At 36.4% G+C, this 23,771-nt stretch overlaps 2 protein-coding genes across 3 annotated transcripts; both read left to right on the top strand.

Moving 5' to 3' along the window:
• The first annotated feature begins 1,787 nt into the window (after window positions 1-1,787).
• LOC127903908 (NADPH-dependent aldo-keto reductase, chloroplastic-like) lies at window positions 1,788-16,231 on the top strand. Of its 2 annotated transcripts, XM_052448076.1 has the most exons (8): window positions 1,788-1,952; window positions 2,112-2,162; window positions 2,287-2,363; window positions 2,473-2,560; window positions 2,647-2,922; window positions 3,010-3,258; window positions 3,555-3,686; window positions 16,191-16,231. In XM_052448076.1, the coding sequence occupies exons 1-7, from the start codon at window positions 1,833-1,835 to the stop codon at window positions 3,648-3,650; spliced, it is 957 nt and encodes a 318-aa protein (XP_052304036.1). In that variant the 5' UTR covers window positions 1,788-1,832; the 3' UTR covers window positions 3,651-3,686; window positions 16,191-16,231. The 2 variants fall into 2 exon arrangements, with proteins under 2 accessions (XP_052304036.1, XP_024443166.1); XM_024587398.2 differs by lacking the exon at window positions 16,191-16,231 and having other exon boundaries at window positions 3,555-3,852.
• Window positions 14,287-16,231, top strand: LOC18106247 (NADPH-dependent aldo-keto reductase, chloroplastic). The gene is made up of 7 exons (XM_052448077.1): window positions 14,287-14,456; window positions 14,615-14,665; window positions 14,790-14,866; window positions 14,976-15,063; window positions 15,150-15,425; window positions 15,513-15,761; window positions 16,058-16,231. The coding sequence occupies exons 1-7, from the start codon at window positions 14,337-14,339 to the stop codon at window positions 16,151-16,153; spliced, it is 957 nt and encodes a 318-aa protein (XP_052304037.1). The 5' UTR covers window positions 14,287-14,336; the 3' UTR covers window positions 16,154-16,231.
• Window positions 16,232-23,771: the final 7,540 nt, after the last annotated feature.

Raw genomic sequence — 23,771 nt, 5'->3', positions numbered from 1 at the left:
TTGTTTTGGGTTGTATAAAAAGGGGCTCAAGAGGGCTACTGTAATAGTCCTACATTTAAGTGTCTAAAAGCTGTTTTAATGCCCAAAAGAGTGTGAATATAGGCTGTTGTGACAACCACCACCTGAATTATTATGACGATTCAAGATACATGAGTATGGGTTGTCGAGGCAGCCATGGCTGAGCTAGGTGATTAAAGTGGTAATATGGGGGTTTTCATGGCACCTAATGGTGTGTGATATGATTGATCATTTAAGATTGGCTTGAAAATGGAATTGATGTTGATGAAGAATTGGCTTGAAAATTATCTACTCCAATTATATCAAAAACAATGCATGAATAAGGGGGGGAGGATGTACAAATGAGATTGATTTAATAATTAATAAGAAAATCTTGAGTGTATAAATGTAATAGATATTAAATAACATAAATATTGGCTTTTGATTCAATACCCATCATTTGAGGTATTTAAAATAAATTATGTTATAAGAATATCATGTAAAAAATGAAAGCAATACTTGTGAAATGCTGGGAAGACTCGACAACCATGGGGAATTGATGAAGAAATGCTTGTAAATCTATACAAATGGGAATAAGATGTTTGGAAGAGGTTAAAATATTAGAAAAATAGTATGATGAAACCAATAAAAAGGACTAGCTAGGTGATGAGTAGGTGAAAGCATGTGTATGTGAATATATATTTTGTCTATGTTTAGAGATATGTGTGATGAGGAGGCTAAGTAATAAACTAATTTAGAGTCTTTTAGAACGATTGGAGGAGTAAATAGATGCTCAACATCTACCTTATTTGCTTTTGTTTATTAGCTAAAATGGATATGATGTCGGCATTGAATTAGTTATTTCCTTGGATGAATAGTAATGACATTAATATAATTGATGTAAGTGTGACTTGTCAACCATACGAGAGAGAGAGAGATATATATTTATTGATGAAAAACCTTTTGATTGAACTAATAGATAAATCAGTTGATCGTTTCATCAATCGAGTAAAATAATTATACTATTTTTAGATTTATTATAAAGAAATTTATACTGAAATATTGAAGATATATGTTACAAACTTTCATTTCTTTGTAATTTCACTAAATACCTCCACATATTACTTGTTTCATTTCGACTTCGACTAATAAAATATCAAATCTAGCACTAAGAATGATATTACTTTCTCCAATTAAAAGTAATACTATTGTTAACATCATCGGTAGCATCATAATGACATAACAATGTCATATATTAGAAGATATATTCTATAAACAACAAAACCTATAAATTCTCATTAAAATTTATCCATTCTCAAAATTCACATACAAAAACTATAATATAGAAAAATAACAAAATTGGATAAAAATTTCAATTCTCGCAAATTTGATGAACAATTCTCACAAAAGAATTATCAATTTGGAAAAAATCATCAATTCTCCCCAATTCTCCCAAAATTAAACATAAACCCTAAATGATTTAATTTATACCCTTTGGATGTAGTTTATGGCATCAATTGATGTCATTGATACCTAATTGATCTAAATTTAACCGAACCTTATTTCAAATGCCACATCTCCCGGGCAGCACACTCATGACGTGAGAACATATGTCAGCGGTTAAACAGCCTTCCTGACCCTTCGTCTCTTCCATGAACCAAAGCAAAAATCATTACGTATATCATAAAATTCAACAATCGGGACTCGAGATTCCGTAGGAGGTTTTTAATTCCTATTATTTTATTTATATGTGTCCATGTTCAACGAATATTAATTTCATGTATAAAAACAGGAGCGAATCCAAGTTTAGGACAGTGTGTTGGTTTTTGTTAGAAATGGCCAAAGCAATTCCATTTTTTGAGCTCAACACTGGAGCTAAAATCCCTTCAGTTGGTTTGGGCACATGGCGCGCTGACCCTGGTGCTGTCGCTGATGCTGTCACTGCTGCCATTAAGGTATTTTATTCATGCCCGAAGTTCTTTTGAGGAATTTTTTTAGATGCCTCCGATTAATTTTGCTAGAATGCATTTGGGATTTTCGGGTTCTAAATTTGACGTGGGATTATTAATCCAAAAAATATAATTAATAGAGATACTGGACTTTGTCTTGTGCAGGCTGGATATAGACACATTGACTGCGCTCGACTTTACTGCAACGAGAAAGAGGTTCTGACGCATAGTTTTCTTACAACAAGTTCCGATCTGAGAATCAAAAGGAGCGTTTCATTTTTGGTAGATAGAAAGAAAGATCAGTTGTTGATTTCAAGAATTGATTGCTGGTTTTCTGCAGGTTGGTTGTGCATTGAAGAAATTATTTGACAATGGGGTAGTAAAGCGTGGCGAAGTGTGGATCACTTCAAAACTCTGGTATGTGTTAGGGGATTTGTTTTATTTCTTCAAATTCCCTGAAAACATATATAATATCGTTGAGCACTTCAGTTGCCTGGATTGTAAAAGAAAGTATGATGATCTATAGGTGTAATGATCATGCACCGGAAGATGTACCGGAGTCATTAGGGAAGACTTTGCAGGACTTGCAGCTTGACTATGTAGATCTGTATCTGGTATGTTCTTACAATCAATATCCATACCAGAGTTTATCTTCTGTGAAATTAAATTTTGTCACTAAAATGTGGTGAAATGTTTGAAGATTCATTGGCCCGTCAGCATGAAGAAGGGTTCAGAGGGCTATAAGCCTGAAAACCTTACTCAAACCAACATACCAGCAACGTGGAGAGCCATGGAGGCACTTTACGATTCTGGCAAGGCTCGTGCTATTGGAGTTAGTAATTTCTCATCAAAGAAGCTTGGGGATTTGCTAGCCGCGGCTCGTGTACCTCCAGCTGTTAACCAAGTCGAATGTCACCCCGTGTGGCAGCAGCCAAAGCTTCATGAATTTTGTCAATCCAGGGGTGTCCATTTATCTGTGAGTGTGAATAGAAGTAGATCGTTATAGTTTATTCGAGTTTCCAAATAACAATTATGATAGAATTTGTTTTCTTTTTTTCTGTAGGGGTATTCACCGCTAGGTTCCCCAGATGCAGGAACGATCAAGACCCAGGTTCTCAAGAATTCAATTCTTAATACGATTGCTGAGAAATTAGGCAAATCTCCTGCGCAAGTAGCTCTTAGGTGGGGACTACAGATGGGCCACAGTGTGCTTCCTAAGAGCACAAATGAGGCAAGGATCAAGGAAAACCTTGACATTTTTGACTGGTCTATTCCTGAAGATTTGTTTGCCAAGTTATCTGGAATTGAACAGGCAAGTCAGTGGTTATTTCTTCCTCAACGTTTTATGCCTGTAAACTTTTCTGTGCACTTGCTCCATTTAGCATATGATCCTCAAGGTTAGATCAATAGAATCTGCCATGAATTTATAGAAAGTGCTTCGGGCAGCAGGTGTTAAGTTCTCCTTTGCACTAGCGCATGCTTAGATCAAGATAATTACTAAGCTTTTTGGATCATGGGGTGGCAGTAGATTTTATGGGATTATAAGCTATGTAAAAGTAGTGTTTTCGCTGTGATTTAGATGATTGAACTTGTGATTCTATCATGCAGGAGAGGCTGGTTAAGGGCACTGTGTTTGTGCACGAGACTTATGGTTCATACAAGACACTCGACGAACTATGGGATGGTGAAACATCAGATGCCTGACTTTCAGACATTACATGCTCGACTTTCTAGTGTTAAGTCCGCTTGTCAGTGGATAAATAAATACATATTGTTGATTGAGTTTAGCATAAATCACCAAAACGGTGGTTGATTGTTAGTATTTTTTATTTTTTAAAAATTATTTTTGAGATCAGTATATTAAAATGATTTGAAAATATATAAAAAAAATTAACATTCAATTTCATCTCCCCTATACTAGAGACTACCCATATTTTTCAAACCTGCAAATATTGACAATATATATACCACAAACCAGTTTATTTTATTTTATTTATACCAGAAATTTCAGATTATTCAATTTCATCTCATTTTCAAAATGCTAATAAAATGTTTCTAACCGTAAAATTTGAAAGGCCCAGCACGACGTGCATGTAATTTTCGATTAGTTCCCGAAGGAAACCGCTCGGGTCTAATCTGTATCATAACATTGTCTCCCACATTAAACTCATTATGTCGTCTATGTAAAAAAACTTGAAGTTTATATTGCACATTACTTGCTTAAATCTGTTTAGTGATCTCAATATGCAAATCTAAATTCTACATGCAAAAGACTCGGCTGACTCAGACACTTTAGCATGAAGGGACATGGGAAGAACGTCTAAAGGTTTCCTAGGCTTGTAACCATGTACAACTTCAAAGGGACTCATGCCTATTGACCTATTGATAGAGCTATTATAGGCAAATTGAGTCGTAGGAAGAATCAGATCCCAATTCCTATTATGATCACTCCATAGACACCTCAAAGGGTTGCCTAAACTCCCGTTAACCATCTCGGTTTGACTATCAGTTTGGTGGTGGTAAGCAGTAGAAAACTTCAGTTTGGTTCCCACCATATGCTAAAAGGGTTTCCAGAAATAACTTATAAATCTAACATCCCTATCCGAAACTATGGTTTGGGGAAGACCATAAAACTTGACAATCTCGTCAAAATAGAGTTTCGCAACTTTGAAAACATCTATGGTCTTAGTATAAGGAATAAAATGGGTCATCTTAGAGAAACAATCGATAACCACAAAAATAGAATAATGTTTCTTTGCAGTATGTGGAAGCCCAAGCACAAAATTCATACTTACATCTTGCCAAAGGCAAGTAGGAATAGGCAACGAGGTGTAAAGACTAGTATTTTGTTTTCTATGCTTAACTGGTTGGCAAGTTCGACTTTAACCAACCAATTTAGTGACATCTCTTTTCAAACTAGACTAGAAAAACTGACGTTCCACCTCTTAGATGGTTTTATTCCTTTCAAAATGTCTTGAGAGACCTCCAGCATGAATCTCCCATATCAAAAATTCAAGTACGAATGTTTTCGGGATACAAAGCTTATTATCCCGAAATAAATATCCCTCTTGGAGGTGATAACCATTTATAACACGGTGATTCTCATCCTTTAATGTCAAGTTTATCTCTCCAAATTCTGAGCAAGATTCATACTCCTCTTTGAGTCTCTTAAATCCTGTGACTTCCACACTCATTACAGATAAAAATGTCACCCGACGACTGAAGTCATCTATAGCTTTATTCTCTATTCCAGATTTATGTTTCAAAATAAATTAATATGCAACCCAATGACCATGCCTGTGATTGAGCTTCTTTTTGGGAGTTAAGATAACGGAGGGCCTCATGGTCGAAGTCAATAATAAACTCCTATGGTAATAAGTAATGGCGCCAATAGCGCAAGGCCTGAACCACCACATAAAACTTCTTATCATAAATTGAGTACTTTTATTTTGCCTCATTAAGTTTCTCACTAAAGTAGGCTACAAGGTGACGTTCTTGACTAAGTACTCCACCTATACCGACTCCCAAAGCATCACATTCTACTTCAAACACCTTAGTAAAGACAGGTAGCTGCATTACTAGGGCCTCCGTCATCCTCTTCTTAACCTCCTTAAATGCCTTGTTAGCTCCTTTACTCCACTGAAACTCACCTTATTTCAAACAATCTATAATAGGCAACATGATGGTGCTGAACCCCTTAATGAAACGATGATAGAAAGTCGCAAGCTCATGAAAACTACGAACCTCTTGAATAGCCTTAGGCTCAGGCCAATCTACTATTGCTTGGACTTGCTGGGGATCGGTAGAGACTCCTTTCCATGACACTATAAACCCTAAAAAGACCACTTGATCTGTAAAGAAGGAACACTTTTTGACATTTGCAAACAAACTTGCCTTTCTTAGGGTGGTACAAACTTGAATAAGGTGATCAAAATGCTCTTCCTTGGTTTTGCTATAAATAAGAATATCATCAAAGTACACCACCAAGAACTTTCCCATAAATGGCCTAAGCACTTGTGTCGTTACTCTTATAAAAGTGCTTGGTGCATTGGAAAGGGCAAAAGGCATGACTAGCCATTCATATAAACCATCTTTAGTCTTAAATGTCGTTCTCCACTCATCTCCAGAACGGATCCTAATTTGATGATACCCACTCTTCAAGTCAATCTTAGAGAAGATCTGGGCTCCTACCATCATATCTAGCATGTCATCCAATCGAGAAATTAGAAAACGATAGTTGATTGTAATCCTATTGATGGCTCGACTATCTACACACATTCTCCATAATCCATCTTTCTTAGGTGTTAACAGTCCAGTACTGCACAAGGGCTCAAACTCTCTCGTATAAATCCTTTTTGTAACAACTCATATACTTGCGTTTGTAATTCAGCATGTTCACTCAGGTTCATCCTATAGTGAGGCAAGTTTGGGAATGTGGCACTAGGGACAAAATCTATGGTGTGTTAAACATCATAACGCATAAGGGGTAAAACATCAGGTAGTTCAGAAGAGAAAACATCTAGAAATTCTTTCAACACTTCCATTACCTCTTTAGGTGGCTCTTCTAAGAAGTCTTCTACAATCTCCTTAGCCACTATAACAAACACAACAGACTCCTCACAAATCTCCTTATCAAACTCTCTAAGACTTATTATGTTAAGCCCTCCTTCTTTCACTTTATTCTTCTTCTGACTATTATCATTAGACCTTAAAGGTAATCCAATAAGTTGGATTTTTTTACCTTGAAAAGTGAATGAACAAGAATTTGATCGCTCAAAGATTGTAACGTCCAAATCATATAACCAAGACCTACCCAAAATGACGTGCCCTATATCCATATGAATGACATCACATCAAATTTCATCATGATAGTCCGAGATCTTTATGGAAAAAAAACATCTCTCTTTAACCGCTATAGATGTATCATTAACTCAGGATACACTATAGGGTTTAGGGTGTGGAACAGACTTTAAACCTAAACGGGATACACTACCCAAGGAAACTGTATTGATACAACTACCACTATCTATGATGATCTTACACCCTTTATCTCCACATTTAATATAAGTGTAAAAAATAGCAGTCCTTCTCCAATCCTCAGTTCCTTTAGGTTGTGTTAAAACGCATCTAACTACACTTAACCTAGTTGTCTTGATTTGAGTGGATATAAACCTAACACATACTAGCAAGTTGGACTCATCCTCATCATTTAGATCCTGAAAATCATTGGGATTGGGTTCATATACCTTATCATCACAATTATCTTCTTTACCCATATCCTCTTGCCCCTTGATAAACAGAGTCTTATTAGGGCAACTAGAGAAAATATGACCAAAACCCTGACACTTAAAACACTGAATTCTTGAGGTTATCTTAGGTGCTTCATGAAAAATACCCTTACCCTTGTCTTCTTTAGGTATCTGGGAAATCAAAGGATTGGGTTTACGAGGTGGGGCACCCAATATGGAGTTATTACTACCAAATTGGGATCTAGAAGGGGTACTACTAGTGTCCTGACGTCTCATCCACTGGCTTTTTGTGACCAAGTTATAATTTTGTATTAGGGTATAAGCTTTATCAAGGGTGGACACACCTCTAAGCATAACCTTTCTTCTAAGGTCATCATTTAAACCTTTCCAAAATCTATTTAGGGTCATCACTTCATCCTCCCTAACTGCATACCTCATCCTATACTCATCAAATTATGCCACATATTCATTAGCAGACTTGCCTCCTTGCCTCTAGTTATTCCACTGGTCCAAAAGATTTCCTCTATAAGAATGAGACAAATACTTTTCTTCTAACTTAGTCTTCATTTCAACCCAATTAGTAATAGGAGGTTGACCTCTCATATCAAAAGACTTTTCTACACTTTCCCAATAGAGTTGAGCGTTCCCACTAAGTTTCATCTTTGCAAATCTTACTCTCCTATTCTTAGAGAAATTATACCTGTCAAAGAATTGATCCATGTCACGGATCCATCTATCAAAGATCCACGGGTCAAGTTGACCCTTAAAAATTGCGGCTTCTACTTTGATATGACTCATGACTCGTTCGTCAGGGTCATCGTAGTCGTGATGACCTTGATTGCGGTTGTATTGACAGTTCCTAGAATGAATTGGTCTTTGATGATAATCATTGGAATGCTCACTATCGTTAGGGTCATCAAGTCATTGTAACCCTGATGTTGGTTATGTTGGTGGTTCCTACGAGGAACTGGTCTTTGAGGATTCCTATGGTTGTCATTAGAATGTTCACTCTCACTAGACTGTCTTACTTGCAAAGTTTCTATGGACTCCACCCTCCCAGAAAGGTTGTTCATTTGATTGGACAAGTTGTTCATTTTTGTTCACATAATTTATAATTGCTCTTGAATATCTCTAAAAGCATTACTAGAGTTTGAGTCCATGGTAGCTATGACTTCTAGATTGTGTACTAAACGATCACTACATAAATGAATGCAAAAACTAATCCTAAGACTAAGATCACAAACAACACTTGCAAGTAAAAACGCAAAATAAAATTATAGCTAATATTTTAAAAAATATATTTTATTTATTTTATTTATTTATTTATTTTTATCTTTGAGACTAAGCAATGACAAATTAAACCAGGAAAATTCGCAAGCAAGCAACATAAGTTCTCTAAATGCACATAAGTAATCCAAACACAATGTTTCAATTTTCCCACGAATTTAACCAAGCTCCACAATTAATTAAGAGGATCGGATACTCAATGCCAATAAACAAGCCCAAAATTAAAGTAATTCAATTTGCAAGACGGACTATGTAATTTATTTATGGGCAAGCACAAAGAATAATATTAATGTTAAATCTTGGTTAACAAGTGTAAAAGCATACCAGGAATGATGATATTTAATGGGTAAAAGAATTTCTGACCAGGTAATGTGGCAGTGAAAGATTACGTGGCAGATGACGTGGCAGGACCTGCTGACGTGGTGATGATGCAGATGCTGCTTCAGAGTGCTGATATGGCAAGTGGCGTGGTGCTGTTGTGACAGGTGACGTGGTGAAGTTAATTATTTTGCCTTGAGAGCTTCTGCTTCCTTCTTCCCTACCTCCTATAATCTGTTGTCGCTACTGACGGCGATGGCGCAAGAAACGTGGCTCTGTGATTTTGCTTGGGACCTGCGGTGCAATGAAAGGGGCTGTTGTGTCGCTGCTGGACGAGGGCCTGTTGATGCGTGGATTCGTTGTCCCTGCTGAAGGCGATGGCACTGTGGACGGTGGTAGATGAAGATCTGTTGTGCTGCCTTTGCTGCGCTGAATCACCAGTCGGTGCTGGCTGTGATGGGTTTGTGGGTGGCTGTGGCTGGTGGTTTCGTGACGCTGGTTTGGTTGCTGAAGCCGAAAATCTACTGATGTCTCTTGCGGTGTCGACCTGGTGGTTGCCGCTGGTCTGTGTCGGAGGTAGTAAATCGGCGTGGATCTATGTACAGAATTTTTATGGTATGCATACACTTATACACAAACCAATTTAGTAGACTTCTATATACAAGTGATGAGAAAAGTAATGATAAAGAAATGTCAGTGCTAATGATAGCATGATGAGAATATTTATAAAGGTATCAAGTGGGTTAATTGGGTTAAGTCATCCTTCACTAAATGGTTATTGAATGGTTATTCTGACCAAAATGATAATTGGAAAGAATATTAGAAATAAAATAAATGATATGTAAGAACTAAAGCAAAATGATTTAGTTTGAGTTCTAAACGATGATGTTTTGTGTAAATCATTTTTTCAAATAATAATAATAATTGTAACAGCCTTAAAGGTTACATCAATTTATCCATTTAACTTCCATGTAAAGGGTAAATGGAGCATAATTGTTTTTTATTGAGTTCACTGAAATTTCTTACAAAATTTCGCCAGAGTCTCCTCTATACCGGGAGGTTCCAAGTTATCGACAATTTACCCTGTACATAATTATAATCAAATCCCACCCATAATCACATCCATAATTGGTACAAATCAACCATTTAATTCATTCGAGAATATACTCAGGACAAATCTTCATACTCAATCTCCATCTCATATCACATGCATAAGTTAGTAATTAAAAGAACCAAAGAGCACTAAAATTTTATATATAAGCACACCACAATTTAGCATTCTGAACATAAGCTAGTACATTATATTTTCCCAAGTATAGATTGATACATTTAATATTCCAAAAACAAAATAATACAAGGAGTATACTATTCTATTCAGGTTACATGTTTACTACATAACAAAATTACATAAAAAATCCCTAAGTTCCTAACTTATACAAAAGGGGATCAAGGAACCTAAATTCTACTCCTGACGTGAATGAGGGGGGACCTGCAAAACATAAATTTTTCATATAATTAAAAATAACTAAAATACAAACAATTCACGGAAGAAAAATTATACAGCACGTCTACTTAAGTCATATACAATTCAATACACCACCACCAACCTCTTTTAAGGATTATTAAATTTGTTTCCTTTAACTACTTCTCCCCACATTAGGAAGACTACTGCCGACACTAATGACCTCCATTAGTGTCTTTAGTTGCCCGTCATGGGGTCAACTAATCAAATTCATGAAAATATCGACACTAACGCGACCGTTGGTGTCATTAACTATTTTTTGACCGAAATAGTTAATTAATGTTCAATGTTACCTTGGGAGGTCCTTGAGTATGCCGATGTCAAGGATTCTTGACATCATTAGCTTTCACCTCGGAAAGCTAATCAAGTCCATACATTTTGCCGATATCGACGTCACCCGTCGATATCATTAACTATTCTGAACCCGAATAGTTAATCAAGTTTTATATTTCTCCTCCCACGTACCGGTAATGCCGATGTTAACCAACTTGGCTAACATCATTAGCCTCCAGTATCGGGGACAGGCTAATCAAATTCGAGCAACAGTCATTCCCAAAATTCATTGTTACCGTTCATTTTCTCCAAAAGAATCCATAAATTAAATCTAGTTCTTTGTTTCCATTTTCCCGTCATTTAACCTTTCCTTTCCCCCTTTCTTTTCCTCATCAATAAGCACCAAATTTTTTTAGTTCAATAGTTAGTTAAAATAATTATTAATTAGAGGAGAGGTACCGAGTACCTACCTGCTATGGACGCTCAACTTGCGTTCCCCTATTGTTGTTGCACCCCTCCCATGGTTCCTCCTGAAACCATAAATGCCCATCATTATTCCATGTTAATCCACATATCACAACATAACAGCAGAAATGGTGATAATATTCATTTCTCTTTATCGTTATTCTTTCTCACCTAAATCCCCCATTATTATCCCTTAAAATTTCAGCTCATTAGCAATCCTAATGAACATCATGAATTTAATTTCGATCACGTTTTATTCCTTTATGAAGATCACGACACAATGTTACACGCTTTACAAAGAGGAAGAAAACAAATTCCACCCTTAATATGGCTAAATCTCGTCGTTTTGTTGACTTGGCCGAATCTGTCAGCAGGGGTGACAGCTTGACCTCCCCTCAGATTTTTATTTGTATTTGGAGTTTCATAACTCTAAATTATACGGGGTTAGACTCGTTGAAAAGCTAACACTCCCGACTACAACTTTGATAAAGGGATCCTCCCTAGATTCTATCGTCTTCATGTCCAAATTCCCTTAGGAACCAGGGCGACAAACCTGCCTTGTTTCGTCAATGGACAAGGTATCTCCAATTTATCTCCAATCCCTACTTCCTCATCAGATACAACCATGCCTTCCCTTTATTTATGGCAACCCGTCTCATTTATGACATCCTAAGGTCATTTGTACCTAGTTAATTAATTAAGCAATCATAAGTTCTCCTCTCTTTTTTTCTTCCCCTCCTGTGGCCTGTCACCTTGCATCTGTTCTCTCTTTGTTTTTTTTTCCTTGCATCCCTCCACATTCAAAACCATTTCTATCACTAAATTATGCATCAAGAATTACTTAATCCACCAGAATTTCTCTACCCTCCTTAGTTTGGCTCTTGGCCGAAACATACCTAAGGGAACCAAGGGTTCCCTTCCTCTCTTTTATGCACTCATTTCATCTTTTAAGGCACTTAGACTATTCGAGTCCACTTAATTCCCATTTCATCTTAATTCCAGCCCTATCTTTCTCTATTTTTTCTTAATTAAGCCTTTTTTTTGTAGTTACATTATTTTTGTATTATAACAAAATTTAAATTATTATAAACCCCCCTCTCTCTTTTATTTGTATAATTTTTTCTCGGGTTTCACAATAATAATATTAGTTTGATGAATATATATTACTTGAAATGTATGAGAAGTTTGAGTACTAATAAATTATATTAAATTCATCCTTTTTATGTATGAAAGTTGGGAGACTTGGGAAGGCAAACATGATTGAATGGCTACCAAATTGGTTTGTGTATAAATACCATAAAAATTTTGTTGTGATTAAGAATGGTGGTAGAATGTGTATGCAACAATAGTTCTGGGAAGGAATATATGAACTCTATGATTGTTTTGGGTTGTATAAAAAGGGGCATAAGAGGGCTACTGTAACAGTCCTACATTTAAGTGTCTAAAACCTATTTTAATGCCCAAAAGTGTGTGAATATAGGCTGGTGTGACAACCACCAACTGATCAATTATTATTACGATTCAAGACACATGATTATTGGTTGTCGTGGCAGCCATGGTTGAGCTAGGTGATTAAAGTGGTAATATGGTGTGTGATATTATGATTGATCATTTAAAATTGGCTTGAAAATGGAATTGATGTTGATGAAGAACTGGCTTGAAAATTATCTACTCCAATTATATCAAAAACAATGCATGAATAAGGGGGGAAGTATGCAAAAATGAGATTGATTTAATAATGAGAAAATCTTGAGTGTGTATATGTAATTGATATTAAATTATGTTATAAGAATACCATGCAAAAACTGAAAGAAGTTGTGAAATGTTGGGAAGACTCGAGAACCATGTAAGCTTACAAGGGGAATCGATGAAGAAATGCTTGTAAATCTATGCAAATGGGAATACGATGTTTACCCGGTCCGGCCCGGCGGGTCGACCCGAGGCTGGAACCGGGCCGGGTTGAAGAAAAAACAGGGGAAGGAAAAACCCGGTGTAACCCGGTTGACCCGGTCGCAAGCCCGTTGACTTTTTTTTTGTTTTTTTAACTAAAACGACGTCGTTTTGATTTTTTTAAAAAAAAATTGATCCGGTGACCTGGTCAAAACCTAGAAACTGAATCTTGGATCGGGTCGGGTCTTAAAACTATGGTTTGAATGAGGTTAAAATATTAGAAAAATAGTATGATGAAACCAATAAAAAAACTAGCTAGGTGATGAGTAGGTGAAAGCATGTGTATGTGAATATATATATATATATATATATATATATATATATATATATACGTATATATATATATATATATATATTGTCTATGTTTAGAGATATGTGTGATGAGGAGGCTAAGTAATAAACTAATTTAGAGTCTTTTAGAACGATTGGAGGAGTAAATAGATGCTCAACATCTACCTTATTTGCTTTTGTTTATTAGCTAAAATGGATATGATCGTTTTATCGACCGATTAAAACAATTATACTATTTTTAGATTTATTATAAAAAATTTATACCGAAATATTAGGGATGTTACAAACTTTCATTTCATTATAATTTCATCAAATACCTCCACATATTACTTGTTTCACTTCGACTAATAAAATGTCAAATTAAGCACTAAAAATGACATTGCTTCCTCTAATTAAAGTAATAATATTGTTAATATTATTAGTAGCATCATAATAACATAATAATGTCATATTTATTAGAAGATATATTCTATAAAACAATAAAACTTATAAATTCTCATTAAAATTTATCAATTCTCAAAATTCACATACAAAAACTATAATATAGAAAAATAACAAAATTGGATAAAAATTTCAATTCTCGCAAATTTGATGAAAAATTCTCACAAAAATAATTATCAATTTGGAAAAAATCATCAATTATCCTCAATTCTCCCAAAATTAAACATAAACCCTAAATGATTTAATTTATATCCTTTTGATGTAGTTTATGGCATCAATTGATGTCATTGATACCTAATTGATCTAAATTTAACCAATCCTTATTGCAAATGTCACATCTCCCGGGCAGCACACTCATGACGTGAGAACATATGTCAGCGGTTAATAGCCTTCCTGACCCTTCATCTCTTCCAGAAACCATAAGCAAAAATCATTACGTATGTCATAAAATTCAACGATCGGGACTCGAGATTCCGTAAGAGGTTTTTAATTCCTATTATTTTATTTATATGTGTCCATGTTCAACGAATGTGAATTTCATGTATAAACAGGAGCGAATCCAAGTTTAGGACAGTGTGTTGGTTTTTATTAGAAATGGCCAAAGCCATTCCATTTTTTGAGCTCAACACTGGAGCTAAAATCCCTTCAGTTGGTTTGGGCACAGGGGGCGCTGACCCTGGTGCTGTCGCTGATGCTGTCACTGCTGCCATTAAGGTATTTTATTCATGCCCGAAGTTCTTTTGAGGACTTTTTTAGATGCCTCCGATTAATTTTGCTAGAATGCATTTGGGATTTTCGGGTTCTAAATTTGACGTGGGATTATTAATCCAAAAAATATAATTAATAGAGATACTGGACTTTGTCTTGTGCAGGCTGGATATAGACACATTGACTGCGCTCGACTTTACTGCAACGAGAAAGAGGTTCTGACGCATAGTTTTCTTACAACAAGTTCCGATCTGAGAATCAAAAGGAGCGTTTCATTTTTGGTAGATAGAAAGAAAGATCAGTTGTTGATTTCAAGAATTGATTGCTGGTTTTCTGCAGGTTGGTTGTGCATTGAAGAAATTATTTGACAATGGGGTAGTAAAGCGTGGCGAAGTGTGGATCACTTCAAAACTCTGGTATGTGTTAGGGGATTTGTTTTATTTCTTCAAATTCCCTGAAAACATATATAATATCGTTGAGCACTTCAGTTGCCTGGATTGTAAAAGAAAGTATGATGATCTATAGGTGTAATGATCATGCACCGGAAGATGTACCGGAGTCATTAGGGAAGACTTTGCAGGACTTGCAGCTTGACTATGTAGATCTGTATCTGGTATGTTCTTACAATCAATATCCATACCAGAGTTTATCTTCTGTGAAATTAAATTTTGTCACTAAAATGTGGTGAAATGTTTGAAGATTCATTGGCCCGTCAGCATGAAGAAGGGTTCAGAGGGCTATAAGCCTGAAAACCTTACTCAAACCAACATACCAGCAACGTGGAGAGCCATGGAGGCACTTTACGATTCTGGCAAGGCTCGTGCTATTGGAGTTAGTAATTTCTCATCAAAGAAGCTTGGGGATTTGCTAGCCGCGGCTCGTGTACCTCCAGCTGTTAACCAAGTCGAATGTCACCCCGTGTGGCAGCAGCCAAAGCTTCATGAATTTTGTCAATCCAGGGGTGTCCATTTATCTGTGAGTGTGAATAGAAGTAGATCGTTATAGTTTATTCGAGTTTCCAAATAACAATTATGATAGAATTTGTTTTCTTTTTTTCTGTAGGGGTATTCACCGCTAGGTTCCCCAGATGCAGGAACGATCAAGACCCAGGTTCTCAAGAATTCAATTCTTAATACGATTGCTGAGAAATTAGGCAAATCTCCTGCGCAAGTAGCTCTTAGGTGGGGACTACAGATGGGCCACAGTGTGCTTCCTAAGAGCACAAATGAGGCAAGGATCAAGGAAAACCTTGACATTTTTGACTGGTCTATTCCTGAAGATTTGTTTGCCAAGTTATCTGGAATTGAACAGGCAAGTCAGTGGTTATTTCTTCCTCAACGTTTTATGCCTGTAAACTTTTCTGTGCACTTGCTCCATTTAGCATATGATCCTCAAGGTTAGATCAATAGAATCTGCCATGAATTTATAGAAAGTGCTTCGGGCAGCAGGTGTTAAGTTCTCCTTTGCACTAGCGCATGCTTAGATCAAGATAATTACTAAGCTTTTTGGATCATGGGGTGGCAGTAGATTTTATGGGATTATAAGCTATGTAAAAGTAGTGTTTTCGCTGTGATTTAGATGATTGAACTTGTGATTCTATCATGCAGGAGAGGCTGGTTAAGGGCACTGTGTTTGTGCACGAGACTTATGGTTCATACAAGACACTCGACGAACTATGGGATGGTGAAACATCAGATGCCTGACTTTCAGACATTACATGCTCGACTTTCTAGTGTTAAGTCCGCTTGTCAGTGGATAAATAAATACATATTGTTGATTGAGTTTAGCATAAATCACCAAAATCGGTGGTTGATTGTTAAGTCTATTTGAGATTTTGATATCGTTGTAGTTTAAAGTTTTTTTTACTTATAAATATATTTAAATAATATTTTTTTTATTTTTTAAAAATTATTTTTAAAATCAATTCATTAAAATAATATAAAAATATAAAAAAATTAACAAGAAAAAATAAAATTTTAAGGAATCAAATAAAATAAATCATTATATTCTAACTAAAAGATTTAGTTTTTTAAAATATAAAACACTCAACCAAATTGAATCAATCAATTTAATTTTTTTATTTAATTCAATTTAAAAAAAAACACATTCAGTTCAGTTAAATTATTTTTTATTAAAAATAAATTGTTTGAACAGGTGTGGCTGTGAATGCAAAAATTGTTTACTAATACATGCTATCAAAAAAGTAATTTTAAAAAGTTTTTAAACATCAAAACGATGCAGTTGAAAATAGCTTTTAAATGACGTTTAAAAGCACTTTGACTTGTCAAGAAGTTTCCTATTTGCTGTAGAGGCCGAAGCATTCCCATCAACATACTGGGCACATAAATACCATCACCAATCACTTCCTACCATATTCCTTTCCGATTATAAGCAAAAGAAAAAAAAGTAAAATCCGAGCTTTCCAGGCATTAAAAAAAAAAAACATTTAACTTTTTTACCAACAAAATTTTTCCATTAGCATAAGATTACCATTACGTCGGTGTAAATTTTACCGACTACTTCCCTAATAGAATACATCCATCGGTAATTTCATAATCTATTGCTAATTCTATCAGTTAAAAAAAATTAAAAACCAATGGTTTTATAGACGGAATATGCACGCCAAAAGAAAAAATTTCTCGTTGGAAATATGCCGACAGAATCATTCTATTGGTATATTTCCATCGGTGATAGTGGTATAAGCAGTAATTTTTCTAAACTCTCTGAAATATACCGACGGAATGATTTTATCTATATTGTCATCGGTAAATCACCAACGAAATAATTACGTCGGTGGTTGTGGCATATGAAGTAAACATTTTACAACTCTTTGGAAAATACCGACATATTTATTTCATCTGTAATTCTGTCTATGATAATTAAAAAATATTTAAAAAAATAAAATTATACAAAATAATTAATATTAATTCGTATAGAATAATAAAAAAAAGAAAATAATTTAACAAATAAAATTGTATAAAACTAAAATATGTAAATAAAATTGAATAATACAAAATCCAAATATTCATTACAATTTTATTTGTACAAATAAAAATTAAACTAGAACAATGGTGGTGCTAGAGGAGGAGGAGGAGGCTGGTCATTCCCGGGACCATACGGCCAAAAAAGAGGTGCACACGTACCACCCATCTGTGATCTCATGTCCATAACCATCTGGCGGAGTTGTTCATAATCTATTAAGAGTTACTAATATTGCTAGGTGAGATGAGTCATATGTTGTTCAAGGCCACGATCGATCTCCTCAGACTGGAGGGTGCTCGATACTTATTGAGAGCTCCCAACGGTTGAGACACTACAGGCCGCCCGCAAGTTCTCGACCGTAGTGTTGGAGAGTCCATACACCCGATTTGTTTTTGGTCCACCAGACGATCTTGCCTCCATCCACAAATCCGGATTGAAATCCTGCCTCCATCCCTCCAAACCGCCACGTCATTCCAGCCTTGTAAACCGTTATCTCTAGAACATTTTTTTGGCTTTTTTCTACACTTCATACCAAAAGTCACACAACCTACTTCCATCAACGAGTTTTATATGAGTTAATGACAAATTAGATTTTAAAATATAATTTTTTTTACAAAAATATCGTATCGTTTTCCATGTTACCTAGTTGCCACGTGATTCTCCCACACCCTTCTCACAACATTGTCATGAGTGTTATCCCACTCGAATTTGTTATGTGTATAAATAATTTATTAAAAATAAATCAATAATTTCAATATAACATAAAAATTAAATAAAATTTGAAGTTAACACTAACCTCAAATCTTCAAAACCATGCATCGATATAAGGTCTCCAATCAGGATGTCTGAAAACCTGACTCCATTGAAATAATACAATCTCCATCGATGATTTAAACGTCGATGTTATTATATGAGGTAAAACATCAGGTAGTTTAAAAGGGAAAACATCTAGAAATTCTTTCAACACTTCCCTTACCTTTTCAGGTGGCTCTTCTAAGAAGTCTTCTACAATCTCCTTAGCCACTATAGCAAACACAACAGACTCCTCACAAATCTCCTTATCAAACTCTCTAGGACTTATTATGTTAAGCCCTCCTTCTTTCACTTTATTCTTCTTCTGACTATAATCATTAGACCTTAGAGGTAATCCAATAAATTGGATTTTTTTTTTATCTTGAAAAGTGAATGAACAAGAATTTGATCGCCCAAAGATTATAACGTTCAAATCATGTAACCAATGCCTACCCAAAATGACGTGCCCTATATCCATGGGAATGACATCACACCAAATTTCATCATGATAGTTCAAGATCTTTATGGGAAAAAGACATCTCTTTTTGACCGCTATAGATGTATCATTAACCCAGGATACACTATAGGGTTTAGGGTGTGGAACAGACTTTAAGCCTAAGCGGGATACACTACCTGAGGAAACTGCATTGATACAACTACCACTGTCTATGATGATCTTACACCCTTTATCTCCATATTTAATACAAGTGTAAAAAATAACAGTCCTTCTCCAATCCTCAGTTCCCTTAGGCTGTGTTAAAGCTCATCTAACTACACTTAACCTGGTTGTCTTGATTTGAGTGGATATATACCTAACACATCCTCGCAAGTTGGACTCATCCTCCTCATCATTTAGATCTCGAAAATCATCGGGATTGGGTTCATATACCTTATCATCACAATTATCTTCTTTACCCATATCCTTTTGCCCTTTGATGAACAAAGTCTTATTAGGGGAACTAGAGGAAATATGAACAAAACCCTGACACTTAAACCACTTAATTCTTAAGGTTATCTTAGGTGCTTCATAAAAATACCCTTATCCTTGTCTTCTTTAGGTATCTGCAAAATTAAAGGATTGGGTTTACGAGGTGGGACACCTAATATGAAGTTATTACTACCAGGTTGGGATCTAGAAGGGGTACTACGAGTGTCTTGACGTCTCGTCCACTGGCGTTTTATGACCAAGTCATAATTTTATACTAGGGTATAAGCTTTATCAAGGGTGGACACACCTCTAAGCATAACCTTTCTTCTAAGGTCACCGTTTAAGCCTTTTCAAAATCTACTTAGGGTCATCACTTCATCCTCCCTAACTGCACACCTTATCCTATACTCATCAAATTGTGCCACATATTCATTAGCAGACTTGCCTCCTTGCCTTAAGTGATTCCACTGGTCCAAAAGATTTCCTCTATAAGAACGAGGAAAATACTTTTCTTATAACTTAGTCTTCATTTCAACCCAATTAGTAATAGGAGGTTGACCTCTCATATCCAAAGACTCTTTTACACTTTCCAAATAGAGTTGAGCGGTCCCACTAAGTTTCATCTTTGCAAATCTTACCCTTCTATTCTTAGATAAATTATACCAATCAAATAATTGATCCATGTCACGGATCCATCTATCAAAGATCCACGGGTCAAGTTGACCCTCAAAAGTTGGGGCTTCTACTTTGATATGCCTCATGACTCATTCTCCAGGGTCATCATAGTCGTGATGACCTTGATTGTGGTTGTATTAACGGTTCCTAGGATGAACTGGTCTTTGACGATAATCATTGGAACGCTCACTATCGTTAGGGTCATCAAAGTTATTGTGACCCTGGTGTTGGTTATGTTTGTGGTTCCTATAAGGAACTGGTCTTTGAGGATTCCTATGGTTGTCATTAGAATGTTCACTCTCACTAAACTGTCTTACTTGTAAAGTTTCTATGGACTCCACCCTCTCAAAAAGGTTGTTCATTTGATTGGACATGTTGTTCATTTCCGTTCGTATAAGTTATAATTCCTCTTAAATATCTCTAAGAGCATTACTAGAGTTTGAGTCCATGGTAGCTATGACTTCTAGATTGTGTACTAGACGATCACTACATAAATGCATGCAAAAACTAATCCTAAGACTAAGATCACAAACAACACTTACAAGTAAAAACGCAAAATATAATTATAGCTAATATTTTTTAAAAAAATTATTTTATTTTATTTATTTATTTATTTTTATCTTTGAGACTAAGTAATGACAGATTAAACAGGAAAATTTGCAAGCAAGCAACGTAAGTCCTCTAAATGCACATAAGTAATCCAAACACAATGTTTCAATTTTCCCACGAATTTAACCAAGCTCCACAATTAATTAAGATGATCGGATACTCAATGCCAATAAACAAGCCTAAAATTAAGGTAATTCAATTTGCGAGATGGACTATGTAATTTATTTATGGGCAAGCACAAAGAATAATATTAATGCTAAATCTTGGTTAACAAGTGTAAAAGCATACTAGGAATGATGATATTCAATTGGTAAAAGAATTTCTGACCGGATGATGTGGCAGCGAAAGATTACGTGGCAGATGACGTGGTGGGACATGTTGATGTGGCGATGACGCAGATGCTGTTTCAGAGTGCTGATATGGCAGGTGGCGTGGTGCTGATGTGGCGATGACGCAGATGCTGTTTCAGAGTGCTGATATGGCAGGTGGCGTGGTGCTGATGTGGCGATGACGCAAATGCTGTTTCAGAGTGCTGATATGGCAGGTGGCGTGGTGCTGATGTGGCAGGTGACATGGTGAAGTTAATTATTTTGCCTTGAGAGCTTCTGTTTTCTTCTTCCCTACCTCCTGTAATCTTTTGTCGCTACTGACAGCGATGGCGCAAGAAACGTGGCTCTGTGATTCTGTTTGGGATCGGCGGTGCGATGAAAGGGGTTGTTGTGTCGCTGCTGGACGAGGGCCTGTTGATGTGTGGATCTGTTGTCGCTGCTGAAGGCAATGGCACTGTGGATGGTTGCAGATAAAGATATGTTGCCCTGCCTTTGCTGCTGTGAATCACCAGTCGGTGCTGGCTGTGATGGGTTTGTGGGTGGCTGTGGCTGGTGGTTTTGTGACTCTGGTTTGGTTGCTGAAGCCGAAAATCTACTAATGTCTCTTGCGGTGTCGATCTGGTGGTTGCTGCTGGTCTGTGTCGGAGGTAGTAAATCGACGTGGATCTATGGACTAATGTGGCGGTCTTCTCGGTGGTGGGTCTGCTGCTGTGATTGGTTAAGGCGCTGCTGTGATTAGTTGAGGCGTCGTTGTTGATTGCTGTTGTTGATGATGAACAATGAACAATGAACAATGTGTTTTTTTTAAAGATCAAACCAGATCTAGGGTTTAGCATAAATATGTGGATCGTTTAATTGTAAGAACAATATAAACCCTAACTCTGATATCAAATTTGATGCGGGACAATAAATAATAAGAATTAAAGCAAGAAAAAAAAGAAGCTTTTAGAGAAAGAAAAAAGCTAAAAAAGAGAAGAAAGGGGATTGAAGATATGTAAAGTCTGCAATATTTTCATTAATCATCAAAACTGTCTCACAAAATGACAGAGAAACATATAAATAGTAAAACCCTAAAACATCTCACTATTGGGCTCAGCCCATCAAATCAAAGTGTTTAATATAAATAATTTTAAATAAATAAAATAACAATGAGACAGACCAAATGGGCTTAGTCTCCTAATCAAAATGTGATAGGCTGGGTCATTCTATGTCATCTCTATCCATATACCCGTGTAATTTGCGGTGTGGGTCTGGTGTCCCCACTATGTAGTCTTTTGGCTTCTGGAGGGAAGGACCAGAAATGCAATCGTTACAGAATTTTTGGCATGCATATTCTCGTGATCCTTTGCGCGATCTGCCTTGCAAAATGTTTGTTCACGACCAGAAGATGAAGGGTAAAAAGAAGCATGCCCCTGCTTGGTGTGCTAGAATAATTTGTTTTGGAGAGATATTGAAGCATCAAAATCTCAGCAGAGGCGATTCGGGATTGTCAGACCATTGTCTTGTTCGCGAAATCTTCGTAGCAGAATCAGATGTTCCAAGTGATTCCTGGAGTTTGGGAAGCTCCTGGTCAGACAGTTTTCTTGCCTCCAGTTTCTATTTCAGTGTGCTTTAATGATAAGATTTCTTGTAATGGCAGATCAAGCTCCTCTTTCTGATTAATTTTTCCAGTTTCTTCAAGAAAGGATCTTCAGAGGAAAAAGAAATTGATGGCTGGCGCTGCTGGAACTGTTAAAAGGCAAGGTTTCTGTAATAGTGGACAATCATGTGTTTGTGTAATCAGAATATGTGTGCAAGAGGGCTTCTCAGACAAACTTGCAGATGCTTCTTCAAAGGCTCTTAAGAGTATGCAAATTGGAGATGGTGTTAGTGAAGGTGTGGAGCAGCTGATTCATCTCTGTTCGGCCTGGTTTTCGCATTATCTCCTTCATTCTCGCACTTCCCTTATGACATGAGTCAGCTCAATGTCGTCTTTTCGGAGGATGATGGCTCATTTCCTTGGAGGTCTCCTTGTTTTTGGGTTATCTGTTTTATACCCCTTGGGCTCTGCTGGTTATATCGTAATAGAACCCTGAGTTATTGACATTGCCTTCTATAGGCTTCATTTTGCTTATCAAAAAAAAAAAAAAAAACCATAAATACTATTTTTCTTCGCTGCATCCCATTAAACTCTGGAATGCAGAAATTTAGGCCATTAAGCAAAAAAATAATAATAAAAAAAAACTAAATTAAGAAACAAAACATCAAATAATCGCCAAGGCTAATTGTTAACACATCCCACCTATGACCAAAGGCAAGGAAGTGGATTGAACTTTATTATGTTCACATGAACTGATTGACATTACTGAACCATTACAGTACAGAAACATAGACCTTTTTCAAACATTATTACAACTCCATTTTTACACAAATCTAAGCTGCTGCTGGTAATTGATTAATACAAAGCATGTGTGCCCCTTTGGATTTACACATGCCGACATCCTTTTTACCTTCACGTCCACACCAATAACACAAAGCTGTGCGGCTCCTTCGGTTTTCCACACGCTTGTTATTACCATATTCCAAACTGAGAAACCACAGGCACCAAATAAGATTGCTACACACACACAAAGTCTCTAGACATAGTTACCTGCACACCCATCATCCTTGACAAGCTAGCTCCATGCCTTCAGCTTTCTTCAAGCATGTCACACACTCGTACAGTGTTTTTCCAAGGGTCTTGATCATGATTGTGAGACAACTCGACGAGAAGTCAAACGGCAATTAAGAGGAGCTTGAGCTCCGGTAGAAACAATAATTTGAGTGGTTGAAGAATGCGTATTAGATGATGTTGAAGAGTTAGAGAAGCCGTGGTCGGATCCAAGAATTCGTAAATCGGACTTCTGAAACCGACCTGAATCGCCAGGAAGTCGCATGTAGGAGGCTGAAGGTGACTCACTGAACCATGACCCTAAAGGTCCGGCTTCTTTCCCGTTATTGAATTGCATTATAGCCCTGTACACAAAA

Source organism: Populus trichocarpa, chromosome 16 (genome assembly GCF_000002775.5).
Source record: "Populus trichocarpa isolate Nisqually-1 chromosome 16, P.trichocarpa_v4.1, whole genome shotgun sequence".
NCBI lineage: Eukaryota > Viridiplantae > Streptophyta > Magnoliopsida > Malpighiales > Salicaceae > Populus > Populus trichocarpa.
This window is presented reverse-complemented; position numbering and strand designations above follow the sequence as displayed.

Coding starts and splice junctions, on each gene's coding strand:
- LOC127903908 (XM_052448076.1), top strand. CDS start 1,833: ATGGCCAAAGCAATTCCATTTTTTGAGCTCAACACTGGAGCTAAAATC. Junction 2,364..2,472: donor TGGATCACTTCAAAACTCTG/GTATGTGTTAGG, acceptor GATGATCTATAG/GTGTAATGATCATGCACCGG. Junction 3,259..3,554: donor AGTTATCTGGAATTGAACAG/GCAAGTCAGTGG, acceptor TCTATCATGCAG/GAGAGGCTGGTTAAGGGCAC.
- LOC18106247 (XM_052448077.1), top strand. CDS start 14,337: ATGGCCAAAGCCATTCCATTTTTTGAGCTCAACACTGGAGCTAAAATC. Junction 14,457..14,614: donor CTGTCACTGCTGCCATTAAG/GTATTTTATTCA, acceptor TGTCTTGTGCAG/GCTGGATATAGACACATTGA. Junction 15,064..15,149: donor ACTATGTAGATCTGTATCTG/GTATGTTCTTAC, acceptor AAATGTTTGAAG/ATTCATTGGCCCGTCAGCAT.